This window comes from Astatotilapia calliptera, chromosome 1 (genome assembly GCF_964374335.1).
Source record: "Astatotilapia calliptera chromosome 1, fAstCal68.1, whole genome shotgun sequence".
In the NCBI taxonomy this organism is placed as follows: domain Eukaryota; kingdom Metazoa; phylum Chordata; class Actinopteri; order Cichliformes; family Cichlidae; genus Astatotilapia; species Astatotilapia calliptera.
In genome coordinates this window covers 20525468-20543944 of record NC_137422.1, presented here as the reverse complement: position 1 = coordinate 20543944, position 18477 = coordinate 20525468, and the positions used below count along the sequence as shown (strand labels likewise).

The 18477-nt window shown below is 41.6% G+C and overlaps 1 protein-coding gene across 17 annotated transcripts in view; it reads right to left on the bottom strand.

Moving 5' to 3' along the window:
- Positions 1–18477, bottom strand: part of plekha7b (pleckstrin homology domain containing, family A member 7b) — a 77464-nt gene that overhangs the window by 16538 nt on the left and 42449 nt on the right. For 7 of the 17 annotated variants that reach the window (XM_026167169.2, XM_026167181.2, XM_080298020.1 and 4 more), the window contains 9 exons: positions 17681–17785; positions 17207–17279; positions 16694–16794; positions 7604–7782; positions 5752–6180; positions 4979–5510; positions 2752–2835; positions 1582–1716; positions 770–838 (listed from right to left, as the gene is read on the bottom strand). In XM_026167169.2, coding sequence (XP_026022954.2) covers positions 770–838; positions 1582–1716; positions 2752–2835; positions 4979–5510; positions 5752–6180; positions 7604–7782; positions 16694–16794; positions 17207–17279; positions 17681–17785 — 1707 coding nt within the window. Of the gene's footprint in view, positions 1–769; positions 839–1581; positions 1717–2751; positions 2836–4978; positions 5511–5751; positions 6181–7603; positions 7783–9411; positions 9544–16693; positions 16795–17206; positions 17280–17680; positions 17786–18477 lie in introns of those variants that run through there. The other 10 variants (XM_080298016.1, XM_080298089.1, XM_080298099.1 and 7 more) reach the window with 6 other exon arrangements.

Here is an 18477-nt window from a genome sequence, read left to right as displayed (position 1 = left end):
ATTTACTTTGCTAATACATAAAAAATACATAAAATTTCCTAAAGAGCCTAATTAGGCCATCTGTTATGCTCTAACAAATAAAACAAAAGCAAAAAGTCAAACAGACATTCAGTACTGTTAGTGGTGCTTATTAGCATGCAATTCAAAATCTCAGTGGTGAGTATCACACGATGGATGATCGGATGAAGGGATTCATGTGTAAAGATCCTGCATAATTTACTGGGATGCGTCACATTCCATTTAAAAAGCAGTACAATGGTCTATTTCACTTGTATGCACATCATCCTCACATTCGAGCAAAACATGACGTGGGCATTTCAAACACACTGATCTCTTTTTGATCTCTTTTGAACCCAGAAAGCGAAAAGTTATTTGCTGTACTGCGTATCACAAGATGACTTCCCTCAACTCACTTTGCTTTTTTCCTTTCTTTTTTTTTTTTTTTACTGATGCAGAGCTGCATCAATAAAACACTTCAACACTTCAGCATCATTATTACTTTATACCAGTTTCACTGGACAATTTTCAGGATTTATCAAAGCAAAACTGAAAAGTATCTTTTTCTTTATCCTTAAATTGATCATTTGTGCAATAAGAAGACAGTTTCGAGAAATGTTAATTCCATTGTAAAGGACAGAAATAGAACAGAGGACAGAAAGGAAAAGAGGGAAACAGGGAGGCAGATGTTGGAGGCAGCGACAGGAGAACAAGATTGTAGTCCAGAGAGGGGAGGTGGAGAAGAAGATGAAAAAGACAAAGTGCCATTTACTTTGTTGGGGCCCACCTTCAGATCTAGATACTCCAGGTCCTTCTTCAGTTGTATGTAAGTATCATCAGCCTTTAAATGAGCAATGGAGAGATAAATCATTTGAAATGAAGCTGCAAAGGATAATGCGTGATCAGATGACACTTAGGGCCTTTATTTGGGATTTTCTAGCAGAACTTTAATTAACTTGGTCTCAATTACAGTGCACTTCTACCTCTGTATTTTTATCTACAGTCAAGCTCTAATTAAGTAATCAAGTAATTGTTTTGATCTGGTTTAATGTCTCATGTATGACCTTATGCACAACTGAGGAACACAGACATGTGCATGACATGTGGTCAGACAGAGAGTTTATATTTCTCCATAAGCGTGGAGGATGGCCAGAGAATGGTCGGTTGCTAAAAACTGGGTGGAGTTGTCGCTGCTGCTCTTACAGCATTGTGTTTGCTTCCCAACTACACAGAAATGTTCTGATAATCAGACATTATTGTGGTTGTGCAAGGTTATACATCTATGAGACAACGCAAAGTGTAAAATACAGGCATGGGCCACAAGCAACATGCTCCAAACATGGCATATCCCTGTTTACAAACAGTCACACAAGGCTCCGAGTATCCATAATATATAACCGTTAATACAATACAAGTCATGTCAAAGTGGTTAAATGAACAAGACATCCAAGCAGAATCAGAAAACTGCACAGTCTGTAACGATGATAGGGTAGTAATGTATGGGAATGGCTGGGGAGCAGGGGACCACAATGCACTGGCAAAGGATGCACTGGGCTGCATTAGGGAAATATGAGGGTCCCTGACCTGCATGCTGGGGCCTAGTAGGCCGTTGTGCTGGTGGTGCTGCAGGTGAGCGAATGCATTGCTGGGACTATGTGCACCAGCCATCTTGGCCTGGTGCCTCCGAAGCTGAATGAGGAGCAGAGTCAGCTCCTCTGGCTGTAGCGTAGCCCGGGTTTAGGGGCCAGTGAAAGCACAGAGGGATGAGAGGAAATATTTCATAATCATCTGGGCAGTAAAGTGGCTGAGCTGCAGTAACTGTGGAGTGTGGCAGAGACACCAGTATACTGCTGCCTCCAATAATGTAACACTTTATGTGAAAGGTACATGAATTGTCACCTATTCATAGAAAACGGGACACATTAATAGCATTAATTCATTTATGAAAAACACATGTTAAACACCAGTACCTCATCCTCACTCTTATCTAACACTGGCCCTGCCCCCAAATATTTCAGATATTTTATACATTCATTTTTGTAATTTTCAGTATTGTGCAGAAGTCTTGAGTCACACCTCATTTCTTTATATTTTATTTCCAAGAAGCCAGACTTTTTCAGTAGTATTGAACAATAGCTCTTCCAAAGCTTCTGTGGACATTTGCTTTTTTCACTCAGTTTAAGTCCAATCCTTGACCATTTTTAGAGGAATGTTTTTATTGTTGTTGTTTGTTGAACCACATAACAACAACATCTGAATCATCTGAGCATAAAAGGGACCAAAGTCAGTGTTGTCTCTACACATAACAGCAAACTGTGTATGTTTATGTTCTGGATATAAGTAACTTTTCCCCCTATAGTTTCTTTATACAGTTATATTTTTACACGGTTTTACTTTAATTAATGAATTCATTGTTTTTCATGCATGAAGTCATGAATGAATTCGTGATAATTCATGTACCTTTAACACAATGTGTCCTAATAATACCTGAAAATGTAAAACCTAGAGCTACACAACAAATACTGTCATGTGAGGACGGCCTGCTGTGCTGTCTGAACAGAAATGCTATCAGGAACAAAAACACTGGAACAAATTCTACATGTGATAATGTCACAGACGACCCCCATTAATTACATTTCCAGTTCTTACCTGGATTCATTTTCCTAGACTATTATAACGCTTTGTTAATATTACAAAAAGTCCATTTTTCATATTGATCCAAGTAAGTAATATTAATGTAATAGAAGCTCATACCGTTTTGCCATGCAAGCTGGGAGCACTGACTGTGTGTGTGATGTAGCCCATGGCTGGCACGGACCTCCTCTCTATTTGGGAATTCTGTGGAGAAATGCAATTCGTTCACTTGTTAACGCAGATCATGTAGAATGAAATCAAACAGAATATCTGATTTACTAAATAATCTTCAATAGTGTGTTGAAAGTGATATATGGATCACTTCATCACACTAAGTCAAAGTTAAACCATTGCCTCCAAGTCTGCAAACAAATTTGACTACACAGCAGATTTATTTTTTCCATCTATCCTTTTCTCGCTTTCATCACTCCTACTCTTATATGAAACAAGGTGTGCCCTGAGTTTTCAGATGCTACAGGGCTCGGAAAAATTTGACGTTTTTGCTTAACACACAGAATTAGCGAAAACCAGGCCCACCACAGAAGCTTAAAAGGACACAAACAACAAGAGATTTAATTAACTACACATAAATTATACTAAACCTGCTTTCTTAAAATAACATTTGTTTGCTACCAGCAAGAGAAGCACTGTAAGCCATTCCCTTTGAGATTCCCATGCCACAATTTTTTTGCTGTATAATAGGTTTTTTATTTAAATGCGAGATCAGAAGAAAGAGACCGCTGCTGATGTTTGAGATACAGTAGAGATGTTTATAGGGTGCTGAGAAGCCCAGGGCAAATTGGATTAGCTGCTAATAAAACATACTTCTTAATGATATTCCGCAGAGGCACACAGATCGCTATTACTTAAGTGCACTCCAGCCAGAGAGCACCATCAGCCTCAGAGATGCTGGGTGCACCAAAACTAAGTTCAGTGCCAACTAAATTTAGTTCCCATAAACATCGCTCCCTAGCATAGTCACTGTGGCTACCTTTGTTAAAAATGTATCCTCTAGAGGGTTTTCCATAATTGCGCGTCACTATATTTTATGGTTGTAATTAGAGTCTTGACACTTGGTTGAATCATAGGGGAAACAGAGCATCTGCAACACTTTGTTTACTTGTGTAAGGCCAACGGGTTGGTTATGAGGGTTGTGTGTGTTGGCAAATGTGGTGATGGTTTGGAGGGAGATTTTTTTCACATGTGGAGGGTGTGGTGGGGAGAGAGAGCAGGGTGTGGATTACAGGACGTGCTCCTGGGCTCCGTCTCCTGTGGCGGTGGCGGTGCTGTCTGAGCGCTACGACGTTTTGGGGGGACGGCAGAGTAGCGAGCTTTTACTCGCATGCGCTCACACCACCTGTGGAGTAGGCCTGGGTGTGGACTGTGTGAATCTGCAAACGATTCACATGAGCATCAAAGTGTGCGCGCTGTAAAGTCGGAGCCTTCTCATGCTCCTCGCGCGATCTTCCCATGGTGTCCTTGTGAGCTCACAACATTCTCCAAGTTGTGACACCTCATATCCACAAGCTACCATGAGAATGAGACCTTTGTCATTTGGCTCAGAACATGTGAAACACTGAGTTTTACTTCAGTCCCATGTCAATGACAGGCCACTGCTGTTTACTGTCTCACAGTATCACCAGTGTTTAAGGCCCAATTACTGAGTATCAGCACATAAATTCATAAAGGGTGGGACTTTCATCTTTCCATCCAACACTATGTGCAGGTCTCCATCCAAGCTTACTATGGGAGAGAAACAACACTGTCAACACACCGGCTACTTTCACACCATCCACAAAAACTCCACTGTTCCCATCATTCAAGATACACTGAAGAGATTAATTGAACTAGCTGGGAACACAAGTATTATTTTCAGTTACTCTGCCATTTATTTTATTCGTTAGTCAATTAATTATTTAGATAACCAATCAGTCAAAAGACTTTTTGTTTTTAGATGAAAGCAAAAGAAAATGTAACCAGTAATATTTAATATCCAATTAACAAAGGTCCTCTTACACAGAGGAATCAGTTCTTTGCTGGTTTTAATCTATGGGAGGCTAATTAAAAATATGGAATGACACGTGCACTATTCTTACCTATTATATCTTAACTACAGTTTATCATCATGTAAATCAAAGTAAAAACAGGTATTTGCAGGTTTATTTAATAAAATGGATATTAAATTATTACTGTTCACTGAATGCAACATTTCTCTGTGCACAGTTCTCTGTTTTATCCCATTGAGTATTTTAGAACTAGAGTATTAAGAACTGCAATTAATACTCTAAATGTACAAAACTAACTGAAAGAAAGGCAAACTAAGCGCCTCCTTAACTAGGTGTGCTACCTGAGAAAGATGGGCACAAAAATGCCCGGGTGAGCTTGATCTTGTGCTGTCCCCTGGTGCCAATTCATCCAAGGGCCTTACTGTGCGTCTGTCTGAAGGAGTGTGTGGTCTGCGTGGAGACAGGGGCTTGAAGGATGATGGTGGGACTTCACATGGTGATGGAGGAACAGAGATGGAGCGTGGCATTTCTACAGTCACTCTGAAAGATGAGGAGTCTGTGAAGTTGGGGCCGGTGTAAATAGGAGCGGTGGGGCTGCCGTGACGAAACTGCTGCCGTTGCTGCCACTCATACAGCTGCCACACCATTCCCTCCTTGGTGGCCATTCGCTCGTCAGTGGACATACGGAAGTGGCTGAGCCGGTCATGGGCGTACTTGTAGTCACTGGGCAGATTGCATGTTGCTGGAGGAGAGCTGCTGCCACAGGGTAGACGGGGAGACTTTGGCAATGACTGATAGGTGACATCTGCTGCACTTGATTTGGGCTTTAAGGGAGGAGTCCATCGAGGGAGGTTGAACTCAGCAGAGGGAGCACTATGAAAGAAAGAAGAACAAGGAAATCTTTTAGCTGTGTTTTTTTAATCTATTATAGAGCCATAATGCTTTAAATAAGATAAAATGAAATTCAATAGAAAGATTAAAGCAATCTAATAAGTGAATCCTCATAAAAGCCACTAGAGGGAGGCATAGACTCAAAGTTTCTTTGTCATTAGTCATGCTGCTGTTATAGAGAAATGTTAGTTGAGTCAAACTGATTGTGTGAAGTCAGACTGACCTCTTCGGGGGGTCTCCTTTTTGAACTTTGACCCAGTGCTCCACCTGAGCCAACGTGTTCTTCCTCTGAACATGCTTCTCAGTGTCTGCCCGTGTAACGAAACCCCTCTGATAGACAAGATTTCCATTTTGTTCTGGTGGCAGAGCCACTTGGATTACAGTCTTTTGTCCATTCTTATGGGCAGCATCATTAACAGCGTCTGGAGACAGTCTCTCTACTCTCTCCTGTGGGGCTGTCTGACTGGGTTTCCCCTGGATCTCTAATCCATACCTCACCTCGTCTCCGTGAGCCAGTCTGATACCATTGCTCTGAGCTTCCCCTCTGTCTGTCCTGTGAGCACTTTCTGGCTGAGATGAGCTCTGGTTAGTGTGGACATGGTTGGTCTGTGGGACTGCCTGTTGTGCAGCTTTCTCTGGCTTCTCCACCTCTCTGTGAAGACATGACATAGGATTGATATGATATTTAAACCAATGTCAAACCTGCCAGTAAAAATGTAAAGAGTTTCACTGACGTCAGATGATTTTCACCCACACGATGAATTAATATCACTTAGTGGTAATTTCCAAGAGAATTCATATGGTTAAAAAAATTATAGCCAGCTGGTCATTTTTACCCTGTCAAAAATGCCATTTTTATTCATATCCCCCGAGTTGTCAGTGATGCAGGGAGATTATGCCTTTACTGGAAAAGACTCTGTGTCGAAGGAATGAGTAGACCGGAGAAGTTCCCAGTCCCTTTTTTTTCTTTAGGAAGTTTTCACTAATTTTAGAGGCTGTTTAAGGTCCCCTCATGACACTTTTTTAATGATACACATCGGGAGAAATAAAAGAAGGGTACTTCAGTTTTCCATGTAATGTTGTACTTCAAAATATTCTGATGGAAAATAATATGTTTTATCAAGTATATTATGTAAGGTAAATTATACCTGACATTACTGTTACAGGGTTATGAGATTACACAGTATTAATCAGTGGCTAGAGAACACAATGGGAACTCTAATCAACCTTAAGTGGTCCTGAAGGTAATTTCCAAATCCATTTGCAGAGACACAAATCCAGAGCACGGGGAGCTATTCATTAAATATCCAACTGCACATTTTCAAAGGAGCTAAAATGGAAACCCCAGAGCACCGGAGTAATATCACTCACTTTATCTTCATCAAATACTTTAGTTTAGAGCACCACCTTTTTAATGCATTGCAACCTAATGCTCCATACTTTAAAACATGTATCCTTATTCCCGAACATTGGATTTTCTTGGTGTGTTATTTACAGTTTCACAAACTTCATACAGTTGATGGACACTAATGTCTAAAGGGTATTTCACATAACTTGTATTTCATTTCAAAGAACACAACAATGGGATTTTGAGCACTTTCCAAAATATTATTAAAAAATTAGGTAGTGATGTACATTGGTCTCTAGATGGCAACATTGCACAGATCATTTAAGCTATGCAGTACAGCCTGCTAATGTAAGATAACTCTGTATACAGCGAGTATCTGGCTATATATTTTAGAGCATTTCTGCCCTCCATTAAATATTTGAGAAAGTCTACTTTGCAGACACAGCTGGACTCACAGCTGCAGAATACTGAAGTTACAATGCAGCCCATTACGGAAAACATAATTTTATTAGTGAATCATATAGATACTAAAGAATCTGACCTTCAGGACTGCAGTATAACAGTGCTGTTGAGTCCTTAAAGCATGATGCACTAGCAAAGGTTCTAGTTGTTTTTGATCGGGACATCCAGGGTCCCTTTTTTAATCTAATCTCAATAGATATCCAGTTCTTCTGTGCAAACTTGCACTAGAACCCCAACCAACTGAACCCAGTAGAGTGAGACCAACCTCTTTATCATGTGACTCTGCTGCATCAGCGCAGCCTGGTTCATGGCCCGGATCCAGCCATTCATGTCCTCCTGTGTGTCCGCACTGAAGAAATATGTCCGCATCCCGCAGTGTTCTGCCTGTGAGCCAATCACAGAGTTCTTATTGTAAATGTAGGAGCGCATTCCAGTATGGCTCGCCTATCAAAGAGAGAGAGAGATGGGGAATAGACGTGAGAGCGTCTTACTAAAGGCAGGAAAAAGCTGCCAGACAGGCCGATAAGTGCTTTATTGTTCAATGATCGCTGCCAACTCACTGAAGTTTACAGCAACAATATACAGAAAAAGAATGGAAGGGAAAAAAAGTGCTGCAGCAGAAAATATGTTGCTGTTGTTTCTGGCAACACAAAAAGCAAAACATAAAGGTTACACCTTCCCGTCTTTAAGAGAAATTCTTCTAGAAATACACAAATTATATACCAGCTGCAGCGAACAACCAAACAGGAACAAAGAGAACAGAATTACGGACTCCTTTAGACACAAGCACACACATAACCGCATATAAAAAACCACTCAAGGGGTGAGCAGCTGTTTGTAGTTTCACAGGTGTTTTTTACCTACTACTGTTTACATACTTTTCCTTACCTTTTACAATATATTATAGTAAGAGGTAAGTGAAATGTTAAATCTTCAATTACTCAACAGAAATTAAAACTATATTTACTCTTACTCTATAGAGGTTTCCAGAATGAATGTTTTTGAGGAATTTATTGGCTATTTCACATGAACTGTAAGAGCATGACCTTCAACGAGTCCAATACAACACACTTGATAATGAGAAACAAAATAAATATAAAAACTTAATGCAATTATACATATCCTTATTCATCATATTAACAGAAAAGCAGAAGGCCACCTGTAATAAAAAAAAGTAGTTTATTGAGTTCAGGCTGACTTTATTAATAAGAGAAGTCTCTATTTTCATTGATCTGTTCAGAAAGATCTTTACTATGTAGCACTCATAATTTAAAATGATTATTATTCATTAATAATTATAATGATTATCACTCAATAATCTACTAAAAACTCAACATGTTAGAGGCCAAACACGGCAAAGCAAACTCAACAAGACCTGCTTCCAAAAAGAGGGAGAGAATTGTGTTGGGTTAATTTCATAGCTTGTATTAAAAAATAAACACACGTACAGGAGATGGCAAACTGCTAATGACGACATACATTCCATGAAATGCAAAGAAAAATGGCTGACACCTCGCCATTCTCCCTCTCCCGCGATGATGGAAATGTGATGAGTAATAAGCAGCCTGACAAGACAAATACCAGAGCCTCAGAGCATTTACGTTACATTTTCAAAGTGATGAAATGGTAAAATGAGCATCAACATTTGCCAATTGATCTCATTTATAAAGTTAGTAATTGGTGAACCTGCTAAATATATGGGAGTTTAACTTGGATTATAAACAAACATCTGAGGGTAAAGTGCTGACTCTTGTGCTACTGGTGGATTAAGTTTTAAAGAGTTATCAGTTCTGCGCTAAATATCTAACATTCATGTCCAGGAAGAATGCTTATACTGTAATAGATGTTTTAAATGTGGTGCATGTAAAAGAAAAGCACTCGATTAATGTTTCCCACTCAAAAGATTTGTCTAATCTAGCAATGATTGCTCTGGCATTGTCCATAAATGATTTGTCATTCGTTTCCATGATGAGGCTTAAATGCACATTTAGAAATGTGCATTCAGCAGCTAGACGCAAACAAATGGAGGTGAAGATGGTGCGCTACTGGTGAGGCTATAGTGAAATCAAATACCTATTCATGTAACACAGGAAGCCTGTGTGATTCAGGACGGCCGCCCACAGAGAACAGTACTCACTCCGCCCACGCAAACACACCGGGTCACAATGGAAGGCAATTGACCAACAGGGAATGAGAGAAACACAGTGAGGTGAGCAAAAACAGGAGAACAGAAAATAACAGAAAGTCACAGCTGATCAGTGCTGATTCAAACAGAGAGAACAGAAATGGCTCCAGCTGGAGTCCCTCGTCATCACAAAAGCAAGAATGAGTAATAATGGGAGCATCGTAAGTGCTTTGACACACGACTGTGGAATCAAAGCACAAAGCATTACAGCACCAAAGTCCTTACACAACATCTTAAGTTTTATAAATCCAACCGCTCATTTAGCTGATTTTCAGTAGAATTTGAACACTTTATTCGCCTCATCTTCAAATCATTTTTAACCCAGGTAAAAGATTAATCTAGAATTAACTCTACATGTCAGTAGATCTAAGAGAGAGACATATCATTCCTGGACACCAACAACAACTCAGCTGTTTTCATGCTTGCTTAGCAGTAACTGAAAATTTCCAAAGCACCTCAGATACACATAATGAAATCTCCTGCTCTTTAATGCATGATGGCACAGGGAGAGCTAAGGGTTGGGGGATGGGGGATCCCTTAAATACAAGGTATTAATGCAAAGCCAACGCTCATTTCTCCTAACTGTACATACACTCCCGCCCAACAGCGAATATGCTGAATGCATTATTAATATTCTAAGCAGCAATTACCATACAAATTTCAGTGCCCGTTGTATGAACTTTAAAACACAGTACATACATATCACATGAGCACAGACATTGTAATTCACACTGGCATGCTCTCACAATCAGATAATCTAAGAAAAAAAAGCCCAAAAGAGCTGAAAGGATTATAACAGAATACCCAGATGCTGCTGTGCTGCATCAACATTCAGGCACTATTATTCTTTGAGGGACTCTCTGTGCTTCCACAAAGAGGACCTAGATGATGTTAACACACAAGAAACATAATTTCTTGTGTCCTTCTTTTTTTCAAAATTTGCAAAAACGAAAGAAAACAAAAGAAAAAAACCCCCAAAATATTTGTTGCATGTAAGAAAAACGTCATGCACATATATTAAAGTAAAAGTGATACAATTAACACCAGTTTTAGCTATATTACCATTCAGATTTTGGTGACAGAAACATTTTCTTATGCTTCACACACTGTTTTGAATACTGAATACACCTAAACATATTTTTCTTCTCAGTTTATAATAGTGGATAAAATCTGATAAGAAATAGTTCTGCTGTACTTGATACATGGACAGTTGTACTGCAGCGGTTCGCTCTAATCCCCGCTATTGAGTTTGTTCTAGAAAAGGTCAGAAACCAGGAGGTCAAAAATTCCATCACACTCTGCACAACTTGAGAAAGAACGAGTTATAGAATTATATAAAAAAAAGCTGAGTTAAGACCACCTCAGGTGCATGCAAAATACTTGTTTTGCAAAAACCTGAACATACATAATAATCAAGAGTGGAGCTGTTGTTTAGTTCCAGTGAAACTTTCTCCACTCTTGAGACTATATTAGTTCTTCATGTAATACAATGAAGTTGCAAAAGATACCATAAATAAAAAGTTTAAGTTCAGTTAAGTTTAGCTGCTGGTAAACTGCTGCTCCTGTGTTCTTTAGACATTTCTCACTATTCTAATCACTTGCATGCTGAATCTCTTCCACGGTTTTAAATGGTAAAAAAAAATGTTATTGCTGTGAGGCACAATAGGAGACAGTTGTGTTCTGGATGTCTCTTTTGTTGGGCTTGATCAGTACTAACTGTTCCATGGAAAGCTGTTGATTTATTTCTTAGTCATAACCAGACACCCGCCTCTGATGACCTCCTGATCTTACAAATCGGAACAGCCAATGGCAGCTCTATGAAATCCATACCTTTGGTAATCTTTACATAGATTTTTATGGGTGAACTTTGAGAACTGTCTCATATCAACTCAGCAACTAATAAATGAAGTTACAGCTGTGGTCATGAATATCATGGGGAATTTTAAAGATGTCTTTGAACTGTTCTTTTTCCAGGGTGGAGAGATTGTACAGCATACATATTTAATGACTTAAAAAAAACAGAAATTGGGTGCACAGGTTTGAGTGTATTTTGGATTTTCTCCAATCCACAGAATCAAAGTATACATACAGAAGCACAGACATCCATATACCCCCTCTGTTTGGTTAAATGTCCCTTGGCAAGTTGGACCTCAATAAGACGTCTTGGCCATCACCAAGCTTCTGGCATAATTCTGGCTGGATATTTGATCACTCTTGTTGGCAGAATTGGTAGAGTTCACTTAAATTAATTGGTTTCCTGGCACAGACTTGGCCTTTAAGGATAGTCCAGAAATAGGATTGAGGCTCTTGGAAAGGTCATCATTCAAGCTTAATATTAGCCTGCTTTATCCATCCCCAAACCAGTTTTGATGTGTGTTTGGCATCACTGTCCTGTTGGAACACACAGATTTGACCACGTTTGAATCGTATACAGTAGTTGTGAATTTGAGGTGAAGTTGAAGAATTTGGTACTCCATCTTCATCATTATTTCATCCACTTTGTACAATGTGCGAGTACCACTGTCAGGAAAACATCCACAGAGCATGATGGTACCACCATGCTCGACAGATGGTACAGTATTCTTACATTTGAAAGCATCGCCATTAACTCTAAACATACTAACGTCATTGTGGCCAGATAAATCCACCTTTGTCTCGTCTGACCATAACACGTTTCTCCAGAAGACTGAAGAAAGACATCTTCAAATTTCAATTGAGTTTGCAGCTGTCAGTTTTGGAGCAGGGGCTTCTTGCTTGGTCACAACCCCTCCCAGTAAAACTTCCCTTGCTGTGGACACTGGTGCTCCAGCATCTTCCAGTTCATAGCAGACTGGAGCCTTGGTGGTTCCTCGGTTGTTCCTGAACATTTTAACCAATTTCCTCTCATCTTAGGGTTAGACACTTTGGGTCTTCTTCCACAATTTGGCAAAGTGCTGACAAATCTGAATGATTCCTAATACAGTTGTTTGAACTGATAATCTTTAAATCTACAGTTGTTTAGAAATCGCTCCAAGAGGCCTTCTCAATTTGTGTAAATCTACTCTAATTCTCCTTCTTAGCTCTTCAATGGGTTCCTTGGACTTTCCTATTGCTCTGAGTATTGGTTAATTCAATGATTGGTGTAAAAAATCCTTGTATGCCTGCAAAGAGAAACTACCTGTTGTATTCAATCATGATCACTAACAAGAAGTTGGCCTTGTCAACGCCGAAGATACTGGAGAGTCTTCAGTACAACTTTACAAAGATTTAAGTGAGTTCATCTATATACACTGCTCAAAAAAAAAATAAAGGAACACTTTTTAATCAAAGTATAGCATCAAGTCAATTACACTTGTGGGCTATTGATCTGGTTTGTTAAGTAGCAGAGGAGTTTGTTAATCAATTTCAGCTACTTTGATGTTAATGAAATGAACAATAGGTGCAGTAGAAGGTTAACAGTGAGACAGTGACAATGAGAATTAACCGGTTTAGTGGTGGATCCATGGAAGGACACACAGACCTCTACAGGTTAGGCAACGGCACCCTGACTGCAATCAGGATGAGCTCAGACTGTCATGAGCTCAGTGATGCCCTGGTCCATATCTGGGAGGAGATCCCCCAGGACACCATCCATGTCTTACTAGGAGCATGCTCCAACATTGTCAGGCATGCATATAGACACTCATACAAACTACTGAGCACCATTTTTAGGTGCTGCAATGGAATTCTGACAAAATGGTATAGCTGCCACATCATTTTCTGGGTGCCTTTAAATTCAGCCCTCTGTAGGTTGATCATTTTTATTTCCATCAAATGATATGCCATGTTTTCATTCCTAATGCATTAGCCAGTCCATATCAGTATAGATATTCAGCAGTACTTTTTTCCCATTGAGATGTGTTCCCTTAAATTTTTTTAACAGTGTCTTTGATCCTGTATGTATACCTCTGACCCTGTGCCAATTCGATAAAAAGAACAAAAAATAACACAGCATTCATGCTCATGATGAGTGTATTTAAACTTCTTTCCACAGTTGTATGATCTGACTATTTTTGATGCTCTGTTGTAAAGACACATTTTGGTAGATACTGAAGTATAGAAGTGTCATACCTAATCAAAACAATAACTCGATAAATAACAATAAACATATGGATATATGAAAATGAGATATGAAAATGAGATCTGGGCACCAGGCAGCACACAAACAGCCTTTCTGTGTTGCAGTGAGCAGAGTGAGGGGAAGGATTGTTAACAAATAACAGCGCAGCAATAAATAATCTCAGATGAAGTTTTGAAATCCGCACATAGACATGTGTTACGTTTTGGTGTGTCAGTGTTTTGTTTTTGCGTGACTGTTATGTATTTCCTGCTTTACTTTGAAAGTCTGTGTTATTTTAGTGTGTTCAGTTTACGTTTTCCCTGTCTCGTCAGTTCTAATTTGCCCCAGCTGTGTTTCCCTCCTGTGGTCCATTCCCTGATTGCTCCTTCTATGTATTTAAGCCTTGTGTTTCAGTATGTCATGGTCGCGATCTCCCCGGTGTTGTAAATAGTTTGGTGTGTTTGTTGTAAATAAATAGTCTGTTGTAAATAGTTGTGAATGGGTTTGTTAATATTTTCGTTTGAGACACCTTCGTTTTGGGATTTTGGTGGAGGGCCTTCGTGGTTTTATTTTCCTTATCTTTGTTTTTCTACGTTGCACCCCGGTTGCCTAGGCCGGGGTGTAACATATGGGGGCTCGTCCGGGATCGCTGGAGGGTCCGAAGGAGGGACAGCTTCGGCCTTCTGTCTTCGCTGGAGGGTCCGAGGACCGCTTCAGCCTCCGTCTGTCTTCGCTGGAGGATCCGAGGGACCGCTCCAGCCTTCTGCAGCTGGTGGGCTGCGTGTCCGTGTGTGCAGCTGGTGGGCTGCGTGTCCGTGTGTGCAGCTGGTGGGCTGCGTGTCCGTGTGTGCAGCTGGTGGGCTGCGGGTCCGTGTGTGCAGCTGGTGGGCTGCGGGTCCGTGTGTGCAGCTGGTGGGCTGCTCATCCGCCTTCGCTGGAGCGTCCGAGGGACCGCTCCAGCCTTCATCCGCCTCTGCTGGAGGGTCCGGGGGGACCGCACCAGCCTTCGTCGTCTGCTGGAGGGTCCGTGGGACCGCTCCAGCCTCCATCAGCTTCGTCTGCTTTCATCCGCCTTCGCCGGGGGGAGGGTCCGTGGGACCGCCCCAGCCTTTGTCGTCGCTGGAGGGTCCGTGGGACCGCTCCAGCCTTCATCCGCCTTCGCTGGAGGGTCCGAGGGACCGCTCCAGCCTTCGTCGTTTGCTGGAGGGTCAGTGGGACCGCTCCAGCCTCCATCAGCTTCGTCTGCCTTCGCTTCAGCCTTCGTTTGTCTTCGCTGGAGGGTCCGTGGAACCGCTCCAGCCTTCGTCTGCCTTCGCTGGAGGGTCCGAGGGACCGCTCCAGCCTTCGTCGTCTGCTGGAGGGTCAGTGGGACCGCTCCAGCCTCCACCAGCCTTCATCCGCTTTTGATCAAACATTTCACTTGGGGTTACATGTTTGATTTTTGGGTGGGGGGAAATGTTACGTTTTGGTGTTGTCGGTGTGTTGCTTTTGCGTGACTGTCATGTGTTTCCTGTTTTACTTTGAAAGTCTGTGTTATCTTAGTGTTTTCAGTTTACGTTTCCCTGTCTCGTCAGGTCTAATTTGCCCCAGCTGTGTTTCCCTCCTGTGGTCCATTCCCTGATTGCCCCTTCTATGTATTTAAGCCTTGTGTTTCAGTATGTCATGGTCGCGATCTTCTTCCCCCCCGTTGTAAATAGTTTGGTGTTTTTGTTGTAAATAAATAGTCTGTTGTAAATACTTTCGTCATGGGATATTTTCGTTTTGGGATTTTGGTGGAGAGCTTTAGTTTTTTTTGTCGTGTGTTTTGCCTTATTTTTATTTTCCTGCGTTGCACCCCGGTTGCCTAGGCCGGGGTGTAACATATGGGGGCTCGTCCAATCGCTGGGGGGTCCGAGGGCCGCTTCGGCCTCCGTCTGTCTTCGCTGGAGGGCCCGGGGACCGCTTCAGCCGTCCGCCGTCGCTGGAGGGTCCGAGGGCCGGTCCAGCCTTCATCCGCCTTCGCTGGAGGGTCCGAGGGACCGCTCCAGCCTTCGTCGTCTGCTGGAGGGTCAGTGGGACCGCTCCAGCCTTCATCAGCCTTCGTCCGTCTTCGCTGGAGGGTCCGTTGGAGGGACCGCTTCAGCCTTCGTCCGCCTTCGCTGGAGGGTCCGAGGCACCGCTCCAGCCTTCGTCTGCCTTTGCTGGAGGGTCCGAGGCACCGCTTCAGTCTTCGTTTGTCTTCGCTGGAGGGTCCGAGGGACCGCTCCAGCCTTCGTCGTCTGCTGGAGGGTCAGTGGGACCGCTCCAGCCTTCATCAGCCTTCGTCCGTCTTCGCTGGAGGGTCCGTTGGAGGGACCGCTCCAGCCTTCGTCCGCCTTCGCTGGAGGGTCCGAGGCACCGCTCCAGCCTTCGTCTGCCTTTGCTGGAGGGTCCGTTGGAGGGACCGCTTCAGTCTTCGTTTGTCTTCGCTGGAGGGTCCGAGGCACCGCTCCAGCCTTCGTCTGCCTTCGCTGGAGGGTCCGTGGGACCGCTCCAGACTTCGTCGTCTGCTGGAGGGTCCGTGGGACCGCTCCAGCCTCCACCAGCCTTCATCCGGTTTTGATCAAACATTTCACTTGGGGTTACATGTTTGATTTTTGGGTTGGGGGAAATGTTACGTTTCGGTGTGTCAGTGTTTTGTTTTTGCGTGACTGTTATGTATTTCCTGCTTTACTTTGAAAGTCTGTGTTATTTTAGTGTGTTCAGTTTACGTTTTCCCTGTCTCGTCAGTTCTAATTTGCCCCAGCTGTGTTTCCCTCCTGTGGTCCATTCCCTGATTGCTCCTTCTATGTATTTAAGCCTTGTGTTTCAGTATGTCATGGTCGCGATCTCCCCGGTGTTGTAAATAGTTTGGTGTGTTTGTTGTAAATAAATAGTCTGTTGTAAATAGTTGTGAATGGGTTTGTTAATATTTTCGTTTGAGACACCTTCGTTTTGGGATTTTGGTGGAGGGCCTTCGTGGTTTTATTTTCCTTATCTTTGTTTTTCTACGTTGCACCCCGGTTGCCTAGGCCGGGGTGTAACAACATGAAAACTTCTTTTAAAGATCTGACTCAGTGCCACTTCAGTGTTACCTTGAAAGCATATTTGCGGTTTATGTGGTCCTCAGGCTCAACTGGCGAAATGACATAACTGGGCAGAGGGATGCTGCCAAGTACTGTTTCCTCTCGGCTGTCTGTGAAATCAGAACACACACACACACACAACATTGTTACTTGCATTCAGAACAACATCTAATTCTGCCAATATCTTTTACGATGTTTACAAATGACTGCAGATTTATGAATAGCAGGAAAATTAGCGAGGCATAACTCATGCAGGACTCAAGATGCTGCAAGGGCATGTGGCTGCATGTGGTATGATGGGGCATGTGGCTTATCTATTATTCAGTATTATTAATAAAGGAGAGAAGGTACATGCTATGGCAACGCAAGAAGAGATCTCAAGGTAATAAGGATGCAAAAGCTGGTGGAAAAAGCATGTCATATATCTAATTACAGGCTGTCATTAATCAAAAATGGCAGCAGAGGAGATCGCTAAAGGTTTGCATGTTAACCCTTCACCAAGTGCACTGTTCGTACGCTTACCTTTGTAGTAAAACAAGCAGTAGTCGGACAAAACAAACCACTTCCGTTTCCATAGTCGCATTCCAGAGCTGTCCTAGAAATGGATCGGGGGAAACGCAATACAAACAATATTTAGAAATCCTCCTGCAGGAATATATTTTAATTAAAAAGTGCAGTTTGGGAATAACCTGCTTTTTAATTAGGATTACTTTGGCAGAAAGCTGCAGCTGCTACATTTAATTCAGCACTGTAGTTTTATACTTCCAAGGATTGTGAGATTTAAAGGTTTTGTAAGGTCAATATGAGCTTTTAAGTTCTGCTAAGGGACAGAGAAAGATCGCTTCCATACTGCACAGTTACACCTCTTACACAGTGAAGGATGGTAATCCTGTGGCTGATATTTCACTGTGTGACACATTTAAACATTTGCTCAGTCTTTAACATGTGCTCCTGTATAACACATCTGCCTGTCGGACTCACTCTGAATATCCTCACCTGTTTATAGAGCCAGCCTCTCACCACCACTGGGATATTGAGGTTTCTTTTAATAGCATGATCCCTTTTGCCAAAATTGTGTACTTTCCCCGTACCTCTGGAGCCCTGCAGGAGCCACAGAAAAACATAATCAGTAACAAAATAAAAATAAAACATGAGGCAATTTTAAATTAACATATATAAAGTCATTTTGCGTGATGCTAGCCTACACAGTACAGAGAAAACAAATGCATCATTTTGTTACTTAGAAAGGAAAAATCATTTTTCCTTTAAAATAATAAAATGGCCTTCTTTCCTGGAAGCTCCTTTTTTAAACATCCTTAACGAGAAAGGGAAATACCAAAAGTATACTCCTGTGGACGCACGTGTTCACTTATAATAGAGTTTATTTTTAGACAAAGTCAGTCAGTCTCTCAGGTACATTTATACAGTAAATATGTGAGGCTGTTTGGCTGACGAGTTGCTTAAAAAGACAAAAATCAGGATTTGTGATCATTTTCTTTTTAAGACACTAAATAAAAAACATACATGGTAACAAAAAAATAACAAAATGAATGAGGTGCACTATTCAACTTAAATACATATAGCTTCTCTGACTGTAACTTAATAGTAGTCGACTCATTTGTTAACTGGGGAAATAAAATTTTGTTACACTTGTTAAATTTGGACTGTTAATTGTGGCTCACATAATCAATGTGATAATTGATCTCTGGACTATAACAGAAAATGGACTGGTTCTTATATAGCGCTTTAGCACTCAAAGCGTGTTATCCATTGTGTTTTATTCATCCATTCAT